The 18,247-nt window shown below is 36.4% G+C and overlaps 1 protein-coding gene across 8 annotated transcripts in view; it reads right to left on the reverse strand.

Moving 5' to 3' along the window:
- Window positions 1-16,413, reverse strand: part of LOC140142077 (uncharacterized) — a 53,102-nt gene extending 36,689 nt beyond the window's left edge. For 7 of the 8 annotated variants that reach the window (XM_072164246.1, XM_072164066.1, XM_072164190.1 and 4 more), the window contains exons 1-4: window positions 16,330-16,413; window positions 10,893-11,022; window positions 9,678-10,555; window positions 8,532-8,994 (exon numbers count right to left, since the gene is read on the reverse strand). In XM_072164246.1, coding sequence (XP_072020347.1) covers window positions 8,532-8,994; window positions 9,678-10,555; window positions 10,893-10,964 — 1,413 coding nt within the window. In that variant the 5' untranslated portion in view covers window positions 10,965-11,022; window positions 16,330-16,413. Of the gene's footprint in view, window positions 1-767; window positions 1,219-8,531; window positions 8,995-9,677; window positions 10,556-10,892; window positions 11,023-16,329 lie in introns of those variants that run through there. The other variant, XM_072164483.1, reaches the window with a different exon arrangement.
- Window positions 16,414-18,247: the final 1,834 nt, after the last annotated feature.

Below are 18,247 nucleotides of genomic sequence, written 5' to 3' on the forward strand. Positions count from 1 at the left end.
GTTCAACTGCATCGTTAAATCTACCTGATTTGTCATAATTAATTTCAAGTCAAATCTATACAAATGACATAAAGTGAATTAGGCACACCGAGCTGTGTTAATTAAAAGCAGTGTATACCAAATTGCAGGCTTGAGTTTGACTCCCGCTCTACATACATTTTGAGCGGGAGTCAAACTCTACATAGTACATGTACGAATGTACAGCATAATTTTTAATTTTTTATATTATCATCCTGATTATTTTCATTGAGAAAAGTTTAAATGACCAGCGTAACCTTCATAACTTGGCAAATAATAAGCACACATAACATAAGACTAAGAGTGCTAATTCCACAACTCATCAACCATTTATGTAATTAATATCCAGCATCAGTCACTCCGCATAAAAGAATGTCACCATCTTCAGAGAAAGACTGCAGCACAGAGCAATTTTTATTTGAAATTGAAATAATTATGTCATTCAAGTTGTATCATAAATTAAACTAATATGGTGTTAAAAATGTCAACTCTAAATTATAATTTACATACATTTTATCTTTCATATGTTTAAAACAATGACTAATCACTAATTTTTACACAATCAGTTAAATCCAGAGTTATAATAGTAATTGGATAATTTTTTGAATTTACATGAAATTCTAAAAAAATTTCAGAGTTACTTTTCACACACAGTAAATTATACTTCCAAATGACTCTTGAGGTTTATCAAGCATCATTTGGAAAACTCAAGAAGCATATTTTACATAAGAAGTCCAAATCAACATTACCACAACAGTTGTCATGTAGTATTCAATCTTCAGAATGCTTTATTTCTGATTGCTATGATTATATGTAAAACGAAGAGATCTGTTGGATGCATCAACTGCTGACTTGGTTGCTTTCCAAGCTTCGTTCTGTTCGATATTTCCTATACCACAAACTTCAAAGATTGTAGACTTGAGCAGCTGCAAACGGACTGGGTCTAGTCTGTTCTGTCCCCTCGTCCCGGTGCAATTACCATTCAATCTCTCTTGCTCTGTGAACAACCTGCTAACCAGCATGCGGGCAACTTTGTTAAGATTGTTGGCGAAAGCTGCCAGTGATTGTTTAAAGTCTTCCTGCAAGGCTATGTTTCCATCGGGTTGCCTGACCAGACACTGGTTGACGTCATGCATTGTTGAGGCATTCTTTATTTGAGGTTGGTTGAAATTTCTGGTTTTTTACTTCCCAGCCAACACGCTGCAAGAGATCGGAGGAAGCCACATATTACAAAGAGCTCACATGTGTGCATGATTTTGGTTCCCTCCTGTAGACATATTATATGATATAAAAGCTAAGTCCATATATGCTTGTTAGAAAAGCTGGTTAGAGAGAAGGCAGATGTTGAAGGCACTCTTCAGCACTCAATGCGACTTGCGCCTAGGCTGTAGAAAGCTGACATTGCAGTGGGAAAAACTAGGTCCAGCCTTTACATTTTCCAATGCACTTAATTTACTAAACTGGCTATTAGAACAGGTACAATGTATGTGGCAAGATTCTTCCAGTGCAACATCTGAGTTAGTCCAGATAGTTTTCAGTTCAAACTCCAAACAATAAATCACCAAATCTATACATCAGGTATTTTCGTAAAAATCACACTCATGTATAAACCAATTTGGATTGTTTCAGTCCTTATTGTCAGAAATCAGAATTCATCGTACCACAAACATGGAAAAGGCATATTAGTACATGTGTGTACAGGTTTTAGTGTTCAGTGTAGTAAAAGCAAGCAAACAATGATAAATTTAACTGCAGTCTCGTCAGTTAAAAACTTTTGTAGTTTCAGTGTTAACTTAGCCTCATCAGCCGTTCTTCCCAGTTGAGTTCTCACAATGTGTGTGTGGGACAGGATAATGAACAAGATTGCCCGTTTAAAATGTTTGTGTGTTAATGTTTCTTCCAAGGTTAGTTGAAGTTGTTATGCGAAAGTCAGTCTCAACGTAACTTGCAAAAATGTATGTTATTGAATCATGTACCGTATTCATTCCAATAAGCGCCCAGGGCGCTTAACAAAGTCATTTTGGGTGGGCGCTTATTTTTAACATTGTTAAATAGTCATCAATCACCGTCTGAAAGTATTTAGTTACTCACAGTTAGTGCGCCCTCATAAAATATGTCTATATAAAACAATTTTGAGGGCGCACTAACTGTGAATAAAGATGGCCGACGCCCTAAAAAATACGATTTTGAGACAAAAATACCTCAAATTTGGCCTTTTAAAGGCATTTGCAGGTGGTTATTGTGAAGTATTTTTAATATCTATACATCTGCCCACTATGAAATAGCGTCATAATTTAATTTTGATGCTCATTTTCCCACATGCATGCATGTAATATCACTCGACAGGTAAGCTTACTGGAAGTATTTTGACAACATTGGATGGGCGGTTAATAATTTCATATTGTGTTTGTTGCAAAGTCGCTGGGTGGGCGCTTATTGGGGGCATGGGCGGTTATTGGAACAAATACGGTACATCGAATCTCAATTTTGTCAAAGGTGACATATTTGTTTAACTAACTATAAGAATATTGTTTTACCACAACTTCTTTGCTGATGAGTAAAAAAACAACCAAACATTTATTTTCTCACCATCCACAATTCCACATGGTAGATAGAGAGTGAACAAACAATGGAAGGAAGGATTAAGTTGGACAAGGAGTTACTGTGTGTTTGGAGGGGTCTTCTAGTACGCAATAATGCCTAATTTATGAGCAAGATGTGTGTAGGTCTACATTTTCAAACTCAAAGTTTTCCGAAGACAGCTGGATGATCCAGTTTGTAATTCCAGGTCATCAATGCTAACACATGGCACAACTATTTTAACCTGAATACAATTATGCATAAAAGACATGATTAAGTGTGGATATGTTTTTTGAAGTGCCAATTTGTCCAAATATTAAGTGCTGAAAAATGATGAACATTTGCTCTTTTTTTTTTTTTTTTTTTTCCATTACTGTCATTATTATGAAGTGCTAAATAGCGGAGAGGTGTTAGTTCAATATGTTAGCAAAAGAGTTAACCTGATGATCCATGTTGACATTGGCTATAAAATAAGCTGTATTTTCGCTCAAAAGCGTACCATGATTCATAAATCATATTTCATGTCCACCATTTTGACCCCCAACTTACTGAATAAATACCGATCACTGCACCTGTTCTGAACTTTTCTCATCTTTATTTAAAATGGCTTTTCATTCCTGACTGATGCAATGGCTTTTGCCAAGTGCCGTATTTCACTGTCATAATGTGCAGGTATACAATCCAGTTCATATGGGATATATACACCAAAACCGTTGCTCATAGCATATGTACATAAAGTGATGCATGTCACTTACACCACAATCCATGAAACTGCATTGATTTGCAGTGTTAAAAGATGAAATATGTATTTAACATATCAGTGTGCAAAATATTAGATAATACAAGAGAACAGACAAGCCTACATGAAGTACAAGTACTTAAAAACCAAGGAGAAACTGAGCAAGTTTCCTCAAATATTGAATACGTTTCTGTCTCCCTAAATCCCTGAAACGCTCACACTTGAAGCATCAATAATCATTCAATTTTAAGCCTTCATCAAGACCTGCTACAAGCCTTCATCAAGACCTGCTACAGGTTTACAATTTTTTAAAAATAATTTCTATGTGTCAATCCAATATGGCTAATTTCCTATAGGGCCATGCGTTGTGAACTCGCCGACTTTGCGTCACACCTTGATTTTTCTGTCACGATGCACCTTTTTTGGTATAAATTGTCATATCTGGAAATCTATACACCCTATGATAGTAAAAGTATACATTTTTGGAAAGCTATTGGAAATCAGAATTAGTGTAGGGTATATGTGAAAAGAAATAATGTAAAAATTGCAAGCCCATTTTATATTTTTGATGAAGCTTACTTGGGGTACTGGTTTTCATTCATGTGTACCCCTCCATCAATTCTTAATGCAGTTTTGAAAAGCTCAGACCATTAGCTTTCTGATGATATAGGGCTTTATGATAGTAAACCAATGTGTATTTCAGAAAATGGCTGGTGGAATTTTATACCGATTCAACCCATCAGTCTAGTACATTTTGAAAAATATTTTCTTAGGGTAACACCCTACACTAATTTCAAGTGCATTTTTGGATTCCTTGAGCCAAGAGCTTTCCAAAAATGTATACTTTTGCTATCCTAGGGGGTATACTTTTAAAAATACAGCGATGGTAATCTCTAGCAGTATATTGCGCTTGAAAATTTGGGTTTACTGTGTAGAGAATAGGGACAAATTTGTATGTCATGTGACTTACCTGTGACTACCAGCCCTCTCACTTTCTTTTAAGAAAGTTAAGGTATTTAAATGTTTACATGGACAACTAAGCTATCTTTTGATACCAAATTTATAGTAATAAGGACACATTTGAAGTACATAATGAACAATTTTACAATTGTGTGCACTTAAAATACAAACTACCCATAGAGTTTGTACATGAGTGCACCGCTGCCACATGCACCGCTGCCACCACCACCCCTGACTTGGTCATTTGGATTGGGTGCCATTCTACCAATGTTCAAGATATCTTAATGAAACTGTCCATAGTTACTAATCAATATATTATCTTTCATTTGATACCAAATGTACTGTCATACCTATATTTCTTCCAAAGATACACTCAAAAAACAAAATGATCACAGTGAAAAGTGTGACGCCACCACCCTTTTTGGGTGTTGAGTTCAAAACGCATGGCCATAGTGTTACACACATGTCGACATACAGTTCTTCGTCTTTTAAATCCTTTGATTCAAACAAACTTCCTTGGTTAGCTGTTTCAGTGTTCATCCTTTGTTTTGTGATGTATCTGTACTAGTCTACTTCATAGCTCCTTTTTAAAATTCATACTTCAATATCAACTCATCTCACAATGATTACAAGTTGTAACCGCTCCCATCTGAAAATCGCACTGCCCCGGCAGATTAGTCACTGGGGATGTGTTATTTTATATAGCTGGGGTGAATTGTTTATCAAAAAGGGACTGCAAAAGCAGTCTACATGTATAATATATGCTAATTCAGGAGTTCAACATTTGCCAAAAGTAGCAAAACCATTTTCAACTATTCTCAATCAAAATTCTTGTAAAATCACTGAACAGTTTTTGCAAAATATTACTTTGATCCTCTAAATATGTACCAATGTACTATTATATGTGAAAACATCAATTTGAGTCAGTGGAATCTCAAATAGGTTCATCCATTACATGTAGGCCACAATACTCAGTGACCCAAATATTGTTATGAGTTTGACAGACAGCCAAATCTGGATTTATCTCTTTCTGAAATTCATGTTACATATGAATTCCACTATCATCGTTAAATAATTGATATTCTGCCCAATGGCGCTAAAGCACTGATCCCCTGTTTGCTAATTCAAGCGAATTCATGCTTAACATGAAGTTGAGGCATAATCTGTCAAACTCATGATGATATCATTGAGCAAAGCAAGCTGTAAATGTGTTGGGTTTATTAAATAAACAAATTCTATTCTTTACCCCTGCAGCCAGCACACATGAACAAAAACAGGCATTTGGCTGGATTCGAACCGGCGACCTTCGTTATATTATACTACCACAATGCTGTAACTAACTAAACCACAGAGGCACGTTGTAGAAGAACACCAGATGTACATGTTAAGTATGAGGTCGAATGGAGTTTGTCACATTCCTAACGGAAGGTATCAAAACTGCTTCTTCGTGTATTTGTTATAAATGAACAGTTCTGATAACTTCCGCTAGGAATATGATGAACACTCTTCAACCAAAAAGGCCAAAAAAAAAAAGGGTTGTCTCAAAGCTCACGCGCGCATTTGTAAAATCACACGATTTGACAAAAAAGGAATCTGGAAATTTTTTTATTTTGAAATTTTTTTTTAATAGTTTTTCCAGAAAAATTGGGCGAAAAAATCAGACTTTTTTCTCAAAATACCATAAAAAAAAGTCGGGGGGGAAAAAAAATCACATTTCGCATTTGTTTTCAAACCACTCGTGAGCTTTGAGACAAACCTTTTTTTGGGGGGGCCTAATACATATAGATTCAAATATTCCGTTCTTCTGCAACATGACATGGCTCAATTGGTAAGAGCCAGAAGCATTCAGGGTATGTGAACGCTGGCTGCCCTGGGTAAAGATTAAAATTTGTTCATCATATCAACCCAGAGAACTATTAGGGATGAAATCAAAACTCGATCGGCAGTTGACCGTCCGGTTTCTATTGTTTTTAAAACAATGGAAATCGGACGGAAGGTTCATGAACTGTGCCACTTGAATTAGATTGTGCCTACATGCATAGTGATGGTCTGATGGATTGTGAGAATATTTTGATTCCGTTTCAATTTTTGCAAGGCATGACAAAGTTGAACTCCTGTTTTTACTAGGGTGTGAAAAAAATCTTCCTCATGTTTGTGCCTCACATTAATTATACTTGAAAAATATCAGTTTGAAATTTTATGCGAAAGGATTTGGAAAATTTGTAGTCACTCACAGTCAACAATATAGTTCATCTAACATTTGGTGAATAAGATGATATAAATTTAATACAAGAATAGCAACAAGTGACAACATGTGCAAATTTTGATCCAGGGGTTTTGTGGTTCCAAATTTTATACAAGCTGAACAGCAAAACATAATTTGCAGCTCGTAACTTTTTTAACAGCATGACCTTTTATTCACGCTAGGATCCTTTGAGCTCAACATATCAAGGTTGGTTCTTCTTTATGTTAAGTTTCAAAACCCAAATGCAATGCCATTTAAATGAATTTAATGAAAAATGCAAAAACAAACATCAGATTTCAATGAAATCTTTTTTTTTCTTCTGATCCGCACATGTGCATGTGAGTGACCTTTAATGACATAAATGCATGGCCTATAGATAACTTGGATCACAAGGATGTATTTTAGAGTTTGATATATATAGGGCTGCTAAGAATACGCAATTGCGTTATTTGCGCCGCAATTTGCGTATTTTGGCTCCAATTGCGTTTTTTGACATTTTTGAAAAAATCTTTTTTTTTTTTTTGCGATTTTTAATTTTTTTTTTTCGCGGATTTGGAGAGTCACTGGACCTAACATCAAGTGCTACCATCATTAAAAAAAAAATTTTTTTAAAAAAATGGAAAAAAGATACAAAAAAATTACAAGTTTGTATCCAAATGGGACCAATTTATAACTTGTGTTCACTTCAAAATCTATCTAAGATACAGACTTGTGTACAAAACCAATGCATTTTTATATCTTCAATAGACTATGCAGTGAACACAAGTTACAAATCGGTCCCATTTGGATACAAACTTGTAATTTTTTGTATCTTTTTCCAATTTTTTAAAATCAGCCACAAATGATTGCAGTACCTCACTCAAGGTCAAGGGACTCTCTAAATCCGCAAAATTTTTTTTTTTAAACGCAATTTTTTATTTTTTTTATTTTCTTAATTTTTTTTTTAATTTTTTTTTTTTAATGATGGTAGCACTTGATGTTAGGCCCAGGGACTCTCCAAATCCGCGAAAAAAAAATTAAAATCGCAAAAAAAAAAAAAAAAAAAAAAAAATTTTTTTTTTTTTTTTGATTTTGCGTTTTTGGCGGGAAATCGCGGATTTTTGCGTTTTTTGGAAAATCAGGGTGCGTTTTTTGGCCTCCAAAATCGCGTATTCTTAGCAGGCCTAGATATATATGTAGCTTCAATTCTGGGTATTACGCAATAAGGGCGCCGCCAGCAGTTTACGATATGTATTACGTGATGTATCATGGGAAAAGGTCGACATCAAGCCAGCGCCAATCTGAATATTACCATGCTATTACATAGGAACACGTGATAATATTTTTAGTTTGCCAATATAACGGTATTACCGCCGTCGATAGAAAAAAATTAATTGTGCACATTTCAGATCACATTATTAAGTATTATTGAGTATCGATTCGCGTGTAACACCGTTATATTGACAAAGTAAAAAAATATTGTCACGTGTTCCTATGTAATAGCATGGTATATTCGATACGCTGACTTGATGTCGACCTTTTTCCCATGATACATCACGATTTTCCCATGATACATCACGATTACATCGCAAACCGCTGGCGGCGCCCTTATTGCGAATACCGAGAATTGTTTTTGAGGCCACTGACCTTCAAACACATGCATCGTATGAATGCAACAGTTATGAGAGCATAACCCATGTTTTGACTTTCCATATCAAAATCACAAGAAAATTTGGTAAGGAAACAAATCATGTAGCAACTAGCATACAAAATGTATGTATTTGTATTTCGATTTTCGTCAATTATATTTGATCAAATCGTGTCAAACCTGGGTCTTATCAAAAACGGCCAGAAACTGCAAAAAAACGTACATCCTTCATTTCAAAAAGTTACTAAGATTAGATGTATTTGTTATGGGGTTAATAATTATTCCAAAATAGGTCAAATGTTACAAACATGAGGAAGATTAAAGTCACAACTTTGTGCAAAATAAACACACTGATTACTTACCCTCATTGGTGATCCTCCTCGATGTGGTGATGATCCCATGCTTGATGATGCATTAGATCTAGGTGGTGGGACAGCAGGGGCTGCAAAGCCTCCAAACACTTGGGGAGCCAACGCTGGGGGAGGGGGATGTGTAAATGGGGCACTAACTGAGGCCTGCGGCTGCCCAAATGGCATGACTGCACTAGGTGGTATTTGAGAGATGGAGTTATCAGAAGTTGAGGGGCCGGGGATGTCTTCGAGATTCTGCGAGTTGTTTTCTGTAGTTTCATCATCGAGAGAAGGGAACGGGATGTCTCCTGCAAGTTGGGTGGCTGCTGCAAGGGCTAAAGAGTCCTCAAAGCTGGTCTGTTGTTGTTGCTGCTGAGATGTCTGTTGAGTGTCTGGGTTGACATGGTATCGAGCCATGTGGTCCTCCAGTTGTTGGGCGCCATGGAATACTCTGTTGCATGCCAGACAAAGATGCCTGCAAATTTAAAAACATAATTAACAAAGCGTTTAAATCATTATGATCAATTTTTGAATATAGCGCTATTTTGATTGAGTATTAAACTACGCAGATGTTTCTCTTTGCATGACATACCCTGTTGTAATTCCTCATATGTGTTATTGGCCCCTGAACATGTTTAAAGCAAAACCTCCTATGTAACCTGTTGGCAGTTTTGTGTTATACATGTTCAGGGGCCACACGCACATATTAGGTTTTTCCTGCCCAACGACGATATTTAAAATTATCTTTTGCAAGGTTTCAACATTTGTACGCAATGCCAAGCATGTGCATAGAACCTTGTGCAAAATAATACCGGCTGGATGGTTAGCAGCATGCTTAATTTGTAAAAGGAAATTTGCAATATATTGTAGCTTAGCATCTTCTTACTAATAATTTTCATCAGAAGTGTCCATGTTTTTCAGGGAAATTGATATATAATAATATAATGTCCAGACGAAAACATCATGAATGCAACATAATAAGACTACTATACGGTGGTGATGTAGGTGCGTATTTTGCTGGTCGCAGTATCCAATCATGCGCGTAATGTTAATCATGCAGAATTGACAGGCACACATACAAGGGCGGTTCAAAAGCATTGAAGTCACTACCAAACTTCAGATGAACCAAAGAAGAGAATAAAAATCATGAAGACATACCTTGCTGGCTGACTCTGACCAGCTAGCATAAATGAGCTTCTTGCAAAAGCTCCGCGTCCCCGACCTCTTCCTCGTCTTGACAGCTGATGCACACTCGTTGGTCTCATGTGGAATGTCTGTGTGTGTTTCTGCAAAACTTGCACACTTCTGAAGGCTTTATGACATACTGCACATTGGTAAGGCTTTGGTGATATTGGTACTGGGTATAGTTTGGTATCTCTGGTCATCCCACCTATGGTCACCTGTCCTGATGATGTTGAAGGTGGTGAACTCAGTCCTAGAACACTATGATTAGATGCTTCGAAAGAGAAAGACATTTGGTCTGTATTAGTTTGTTGCGTCTGTGCATCATCTTTGTCCTTATTGTCATCAACTCCTGGATCAGGTGGTTCATCATCAGTCATAGGTTCAATTTTAACAGTGATATCAGTCTCTGTTAGAGTATCATCACTTGTACCTTGTGAAGAGTCTTGAGTTGTTTGTACTGATGAGAAGTCACCTTGCGAGTTGACCTTTGACACTGCATCTTCAGCTAACGAGAGCTGCATAGGAACTGCACTATCTCCTGATCCAGGAACAGTTATCCTGCTCGATAATCTTTGAGCAATATCCTCAACTGATGATGAGCTACCACTGGTGCCATTTCTGCTGCTTGTAGGCGTCTCATCAGAGCTTTGGATGCCCCTGTCTACTAATGGACTGATGGGCAATCCAGTGTCCCCTGACACTGATACATCTTGCGGTTTCTTTCGCAGACCATTACTGCTGAACGCATTGTCTAATGTACTGGTGGCATAATACTGGGATCCAATGATGTCTTCACTGTCTTCAAGTTTGACTAGAATGTCACATCCTGTTTGAACTGCTAATGCATGAGCCTGCAATGATAAGAAAATACACTGTATGAACAGTTTGCAACTAAGACAATGATATAGACCTTATATGCACTGGCTAAGAGGCAATAATGAATACCTAAATTGAGTTAACAGACATATGACACATTGAGTTTAACTGACACATTTTGCACTTGCTCTATGTTGCTGCTCTCTGCAAAACCCCGATCATTCAATTTGGTCCAAATTTAAAACATGCTGGAAGTACTCTTTCTTTTTTGGTCCCCCAATACAATTTGTTAATTTCTCATTCAGGAAATGCATGGGATATGGAGTACATATTCTTTGGTCTTATTTCTACACTGGAATCAGAGAAACATACCTTTTGGAATATACTCTTTCTAAGAGATTCCTTGATCCACTCCCGCAACTCTGTGTTCTCAATATATCTCATCTTGAATATGTTGTAAAGAACAGCCAGGCATTCACTACTTCAATACCGGTACTTGGCCCTGTAATATAACAATGACACAAATAATTACCAAGATTTTGTACACGAACACCATGTGGTCTGAAAGGAAGTTCATGGAAGTAACATCACTAGGGCCGGTGTCGGCACCGTTTTTTGATGTCGACATATTTCGTATCTTGACGTCGACATACATTTGGGTTCTGAAAAAATACCAGGACTAATTCACTTTGTCGACAGGATTCCGACAGAGGACCTGTTGACACCGGCCTTAAACATCACCGAATTAATAATTGTAGAATTTCTTCTCACCCCACACACTGCTTAGCATGTGCAGATGTAGGTAGTGTATGTGCGACGTCCGTGGTTCAGAAGTCACGTAAAGCTGTTGGTCCCGTGTTCAGGAGGATTCATCCCTGTGCACGTTAAAGTGTCAGAGCTATTCGAAAAGAGAACCTGGATCATCCCCGGTTCTGATATCTGCACTCAGTCCTAGGTGCCTGGACACAACATTCCCGGAACCACCGTGAGGTGGCAGCACACAACGAAAGCTTTGATGGAACATACTTTCATATGGAAAAACCAGGTAATGCTCTGAGATGCCCGAGATATCTATGATGCAGCCACAACTTTGACATTGTAGCGCATGGAATGCCTTTCAAAAGGGTTGGAAACGCTGATAAATATACAAAACAGTGCTAGATCTGGACCAAAAAAGTGCATTTAATCAACAGATATAATAGACCAGTGACGTCTGTGTGACGTCACGGGTCTATTATACATGTACAGGTAGCCGGGTATAGCCCCCTTCATCTGGCCAGACGCCACCAACGGCATCTATCTCTAGTTCCGAAAAACTCTGGATAAGTCTGAATCTGCCGACTCAACCAAGAAAGAAGAAGTTATATCAACTCTACTCTACATCAGGCATCTTTTATATAGGGACAAAGGAGTGAACATTCCTCCTGAATGAAAAAGATTATTTCAAAAGGACCTCTGACCAAGTTACCTGTTGTTCTTCAGTGCACAGAAAGTTCCTTTCATTACTCATTGACACTTCTGTATCATCTTGATGCCACCTCCTCTTGACAGTTAGTCAGGATTTCGGCGATCCTGACTTTTAGACCGTCCCGATCTATATATGTAGGGCTCGAATATTACTATTTCATCAAGGTTTAATATTCTAACAAGCTTAAACTAAAAGTTTCATCTAAGGAGTCAAGCTTTTAACTATTAGTAGGGAGGTCACACTTTAGCCTAATTTGTGTCGTCACAGCACAGAAATTTGACTCAGAGCCCAAAAGTGCTGATTTTGAATTGATCAGAATTACTGATTTTATTCATTCTAAAAGACTCTTCTTTCCTTCTTTACTCACCAATGTACAAACATGATAAATCTTGATTTTTACAGTCATGGAACGTTTTGAAATGTATTTTTTCTGCAATGGCATTTGACACATTTTTGCTTGTTGTGTTTTGTTTGGTGAAATGTCATATCCGCAGAAAAAATTCTAGTTTAGTTGTTGGGAAATCAAGTTACCCTACAGTGAGGAACATATGCAATGAATTTCTTGCATGCTTTTTCTTAATATTGAATACAATTGCTTTCCTGGGATATAACTTTCTCTTTTCTACAATAAATGGCTCAAAAGTTATAACAAATTCAAAATGGTACCTTTTTTGGTTGATTTCCCTATAAAAACGTGTGTGTTTTCTATGGGGAAAATCCTACCAAAATTGAAATTTTCATTTTGGTCATTTGGAAAATCAAGTTACCCTACAATGAGGAAAGTATGCAATCAATTTCTTAAGTGGTATTTCTAGATATTGAATAAAAATGCTTTCTTAATCTTTGGATATAACTTTCTTTTTTCTATGATAAACCGTTCCGAAGTTATAACAAATTGAATATTGTGATTTTTTATCAATTTGTCTGTAAAAACGTGTGTGTTTTCTATGGGGAATATCTCTATGGCATGCTACTTTTCGACGGTCCTTGATTTTTGCCATTTTGCCCATTTTCCAGATACCTGTCTTTTATTTCAGAAACTGCATAATATATCATGCCTGTTATTATTTTAATTCTTTAATATTAATGGATACAGTATAATTATACTGAATTTGGATCTTTGAAACTCATATAATTCTATATCAAAGTTGCCACTTCGTTAAATTTGGGTGTTTTTCACCGATTTGGGCTGAAAATCGGCATTTTTGGGAATCTTAAATAACTTAAAAACGCTTTGACCGATTTTCACCATTTAAATTGCTATGAGTTTAATTTTGTAAGCACTTTCAGAAAAGCTTTAAACCAAGGAGATAAAGCATTGATTACAAAATAGTGTGACCCCCCTACTATTAGGCAAAAATATTCAACAAGCCAAAAAAACTGATTTTTTACCTGTTTTTAACAAGCTAAAACCAATTTTTGAAAAGAAGCTCAAAACATCAATTTTTTCATAGTAAAAATCATCTAAAAAATCTTTGAAAATACAGTGACCTACCGTACCTAATATTACTAATCTATGTTTCCAATGATATCCAAGAAGCTAAAATATTGTGAAAGCGGGCAGGGCTTTGAGTAATGAGGGAAAATACAGGGTAAAATACATCACGTTTTTCGAGAAATTCGCCATCTTGAATAAATGCAGAAATTGCGTTACGCAGTAAAACAATGTCAAACGTGCTTGAAATGCATGATACGCTAGCGTAAATTACCGTCAAAACGAGCGTACATCAAGCGCTTGTGCTACGCAAAAACTTCGGAGCTGGCATCACCGGTTTTGTTACCAGCTCTTTTTACGTCAAAAATAGCTATAAAAACTTGACCCAAATATATGATTTTTTATGGTGATGATGAGACACTCGCACATGGAATTTTAGAGGGATTTTGATAGCAGTTCCACATACATGTAGAAAAGCTGCTATCCTCATCTAGAAACACCACCGAAATGCTGTTTTGTTAGCTGAATCTAGTCAATCTTTAACAAGATGTAACTTTGGCTTTGCTACGGTAGGCACAGTTGTAGTAACTACAAATTTCGAACGTTTGAGGACTGTAGAAGGTGCCATAGGGTGGCTAGAGTGTTAATTATTTTCATTAAATGTCGCAAAATATTAATATTGACAATAATTAATATCCTGTTTCACCTCTCCATATATTCATACATTGCTCACCTGTGTTTTCATATCATATTTTGTGGTGAAAAATGATTACAAATGTGTAATTTGCAATCATTTTTGGAGCAACATTTCTTCGAACTGACGGCTAAGTGTGTATGTGAATGCACATTAAACACATACAAACACATACACAGCACCTGTTGTTGGAACTTCCGGTCGGAGCCGGGAGTTTCAATTATTGGAACTGCGGTAGGCATGATCACATTCTAACATGTGAGGGCGGGCTTCATTAAGCATCTCATGCAGGGTTGCCAAACCCGCGATTTGGGCGCCCAATTGGGCGATTTTCAACTTCCGTCCCATGACAAAGAAAGTGCTCCATGCGATTTCGCGACATTTGGGCTACTTTGAAAATCTCACCAGCGAAACCCAGTAAATATTGGGGGGTTTGTGAAAAGCCGACTTCAAAACTTATTTTTGATCATGATTGCCAATTCTTTCAATGGTCATTAACAAAAGCACCAAACAACTAATTCAATAAGCAAAAGTTACAAAACACTCTGTGGTCAGTGTGCTTCCCATGACAATGGGACGCCAGGAGGAGGGCTGGTTAATCACATCACATGTTGTTGCTAAAGACCACTTGAGCTGGAGGATTATCCTTAGAATATTCCCATCTATACTCACAAGTGGTTTAAGACGACTTAGCTTCTTAGTGTCAGCGGGGTGCCAAGTTTCTACTTCAACATAAGTTTTTATTTTTCGTTGGCGGTTCTGTTGAAATAAAAATATGTAAACACCTACCGCACATTTCTTTTGAAACAGCATGATGATCAAAAGTACCAGCCGTTTTGAATTTGATTAAAAATAGTACATGCTAATGTAGTTATCACTCAGCTGAAGGTAAATTTTTGTAGGCATATCCCCCCTATATTGCAATGAATGGCATGTCTATCAATAAATGTGTTTGTTTTCCTGGCATTTAAAAAAAATAATTTTTGTTCTTTTGTTTATAATTTGTTTCAGCATTTCCCAAAAATTAAAAAGATAGTGCAGAACCCCGTCAAAAGTCAACATTTTATTTTCCTTGCAGTTTATTTTTTTCTTACATTTTTGAAAATGTTTGTTAGTTTTATTTCAATTTGCAGTTTAAACATTTTTTTGTTTCAATTTTGTTAGTTTATAATTTATTTCAATATTTTCACAAAAATACAGTAGGCCTAGGCCTATAACAAAAAAAAAACCCACAGTTTTTGTTAGTTTTTTAAATAATTTATTTCAGCATTAAAAAAATAAAAAGATTGGTGTAGAACCCCCCAGCCGTCTTTTAATTTTTCTTTTTTTTTCAAACTTTTTTCATTTTTTGTTAGTTTTTTATAATTTATTTCAGCTTTTCCCAAAAATTCCAAAATAAAGGGGGGTGTAGAACCCCCTCAAATCGACTTAAAATTTTTCTTCACTTTTTTTTTATTTTTTATTTTTTTTTTTTTTTTTTTTTACAGTTTTTTCAGTTTTTGTTATTTTTTAGAATTTATTTCAGCATTTTCAAAAATTTCAAAATAAAACGGGGTGTAGAACCCCCCTAAATCGACTTTAAAAATTTGGGCGATTTTTTGGCGATTTGGGCGACATTTCACGGCTAATACCCGCGACTTGGGCTAAAAAGTTTTGGCAACCCTGATCTCATGATCTTGTGATCCAAGATCCTGCCTTAACTGTGTAATCCAATAGGGAAATGAAAAAAATTTGGATTTAAAATTCCAACCTGCATAAATTTTAGTAAAAATGCATTTGTGGAATACTATTTTACCATGTATAAATGTTTACTATCTAATCTATGTCTATGAGTATGACTATGATAAATTTATAATAGTACTTTAGCTAGGCTAGGGCTAGGCTAGCTCGGGTGGTCTTTAAAAAAGAATAGATAGCCCAAGTGGGCACCCGGCGCCCGCATGGTCATGGAGGTCATGAACCATCCATGCAAGCTTTGTTTGCAATACTGTTGAGATAATGCATCGGAACACCGGTCTTTTTGTTTGATCGTATCTCGTCAATGAATGAATGTACAGTGTGCATGCATGATTGTGATCCAAAATAACGACCAAAAAATGGCCGATTTTAGCCAAATCGAAACTCCAATTCAATTTAATTACACGGATTTGAAATTACTATCGTGTAAAGAAGCATTTAAATTGATTTTTATTGAAAACAAATTTATACATACCGCATAAATGTGGCTTTTATAATCAGATTCTTTATCACAGCTCATCAGCTCGGCGACTTTTTTTTATTTTATACAGCGTGACCTTTGACCTCATTAAAAATTTTGTAAGCCAGTGACGCTTTAAAACAAGAACTGTCTTTAAAAAAAAAACTGTCACGAGTGAAGATTATGTTTCATAAATTTTGCATTCAATGAGCTTCAATGGATCCAATAACGTGTTCAAAAATACTTTGGTGGGGTTGGGTTGGAAACATTGGAACCTCAGACATCAAAATGTTTTTATCACCAATAAAAAAGGTGTTTGTTTATATGGTCTAGGAGTGTCCAGAAATACCTTGGGGGCCCTTGGGGGGGAGGGGGAGGGGGCGCATAACATTTCTGAATAAAGTGTTAAAAAGTTTTGGATGTATGAACGGGGGGGGGGGGGGAAAAGGTTATTTGGCACATAGAAGGGTGTGTAAAAACTTTAGCAAAATAAGTACAAAATAGCCTAAAATTGACCAATTTTAGGCTATTCTAGTAAAACCAGAACAAACGAACATGACAGATAAGGGTACGGTATTTGATCAGGTAGGCCGGTACCGGTACTTAATGTATTTTGATAAATTGTTCAATACTCCACTGTCAGAGATATGTAGGCGGTGTTAAAATTGTCTTATTTATAACTTAATTTTGTGTCAGTTCCTTCTGGTCAGGTCCAGTAACCAGGGCGGCCCCCCCGGCCCCCCCCCCCCAAACTATGCCCAAAAAGTCCCCTTTTTAAGTCCCACTGCTGCGAGCGTAGGGAGCAAAAAAATGGGGTTTCTTTTATGCCATTTTGGTCAAAAAGGTCCAAATTTTGGGAAAAAAAGTTCACTTTTTCAAAATAGTCCAAAAAGGTCAAAATTTTGAAAAAAATTCCACTTTTTCAAAATCAGCCCCCCCCCCCCAAAAAAAATCCTGGTTACGGGCCTGCTTTGGTCTGCTCTTCAAATCACTAAAAAGCTGCAATGTCTTTGTTCTTCTTTAGTGTTCACATTCATTTACAACAATGTTTCATGTAGTAGGCCTACAGATTATTATCACTGTAATTTGTCCGATTATGTTATATTTCAATCATAGGCGGCGGAAGGCCTACATTCCCCCCAATTTTTTTTTCACGCGCAACAAAAGGTCCCAGTAAAACCAGAATAAAATATAGCCTACTTTTAGTGTCCCCAACCTACCCCCTCCCTAAATGTTAATGGTTCCGCCGCCAATTATTCCAATCTGTTCATGAATGGTTTGCACAATAAAACATGCTTTTAAGCGAGCTGCTTTACAAAATGACAAAACATTTCCACAATTCCACACCTTACATCAATGACAATTTCACTGCACATGAATACAAGTTTTAGTGTCATTAATATGTTTCCATTGTCCTTTTGTACCTAATATGAGAGGGGGTCAAAAAAGTTTTGGTCCAGTAAGAGGGAGGTCAAAAAGTTGGGTTCATGAAAGGGGGGGGGGGGGTTAAAAAATTACACACGAAAAAAAAATCCAGACCCCCATGCAAAGTATTTCTGAACACTCCCTAAAGCGGAATTTATCGAGTCAAAAGTTGATTGTAGGGCCTATGTAGGGCTAAGTAAAATATTAAAAATAACAGAAAAATCAAATAACATAGACCATATAGGTATTTGAGGAGACATGCATAGACCTAGGCCTATATAAGCTTATAAATAATTATAGTCCCCGCCCCTCACCGATTTTTGGAGTTTTTCAAATAGATCTATTGTTGTTATTTTTCTTATTTGCTCCCTTACTTTGCATATTTTTAAAACGAAGGAAAAATTCAAAAATTTAAGAAAACTCTTTCTAGATTTTTGTCTTTAGAACACATTATGCAATTTTCGTCAATATTAATATTTAAGTTGTTATGGCGGACCAAAAAAAAATT

Source organism: Amphiura filiformis, chromosome 1, assembly GCF_039555335.1.
Source record: "Amphiura filiformis chromosome 1, Afil_fr2py, whole genome shotgun sequence".
Classification (NCBI taxonomy): domain Eukaryota; kingdom Metazoa; phylum Echinodermata; class Ophiuroidea; order Amphilepidida; family Amphiuridae; genus Amphiura; species Amphiura filiformis.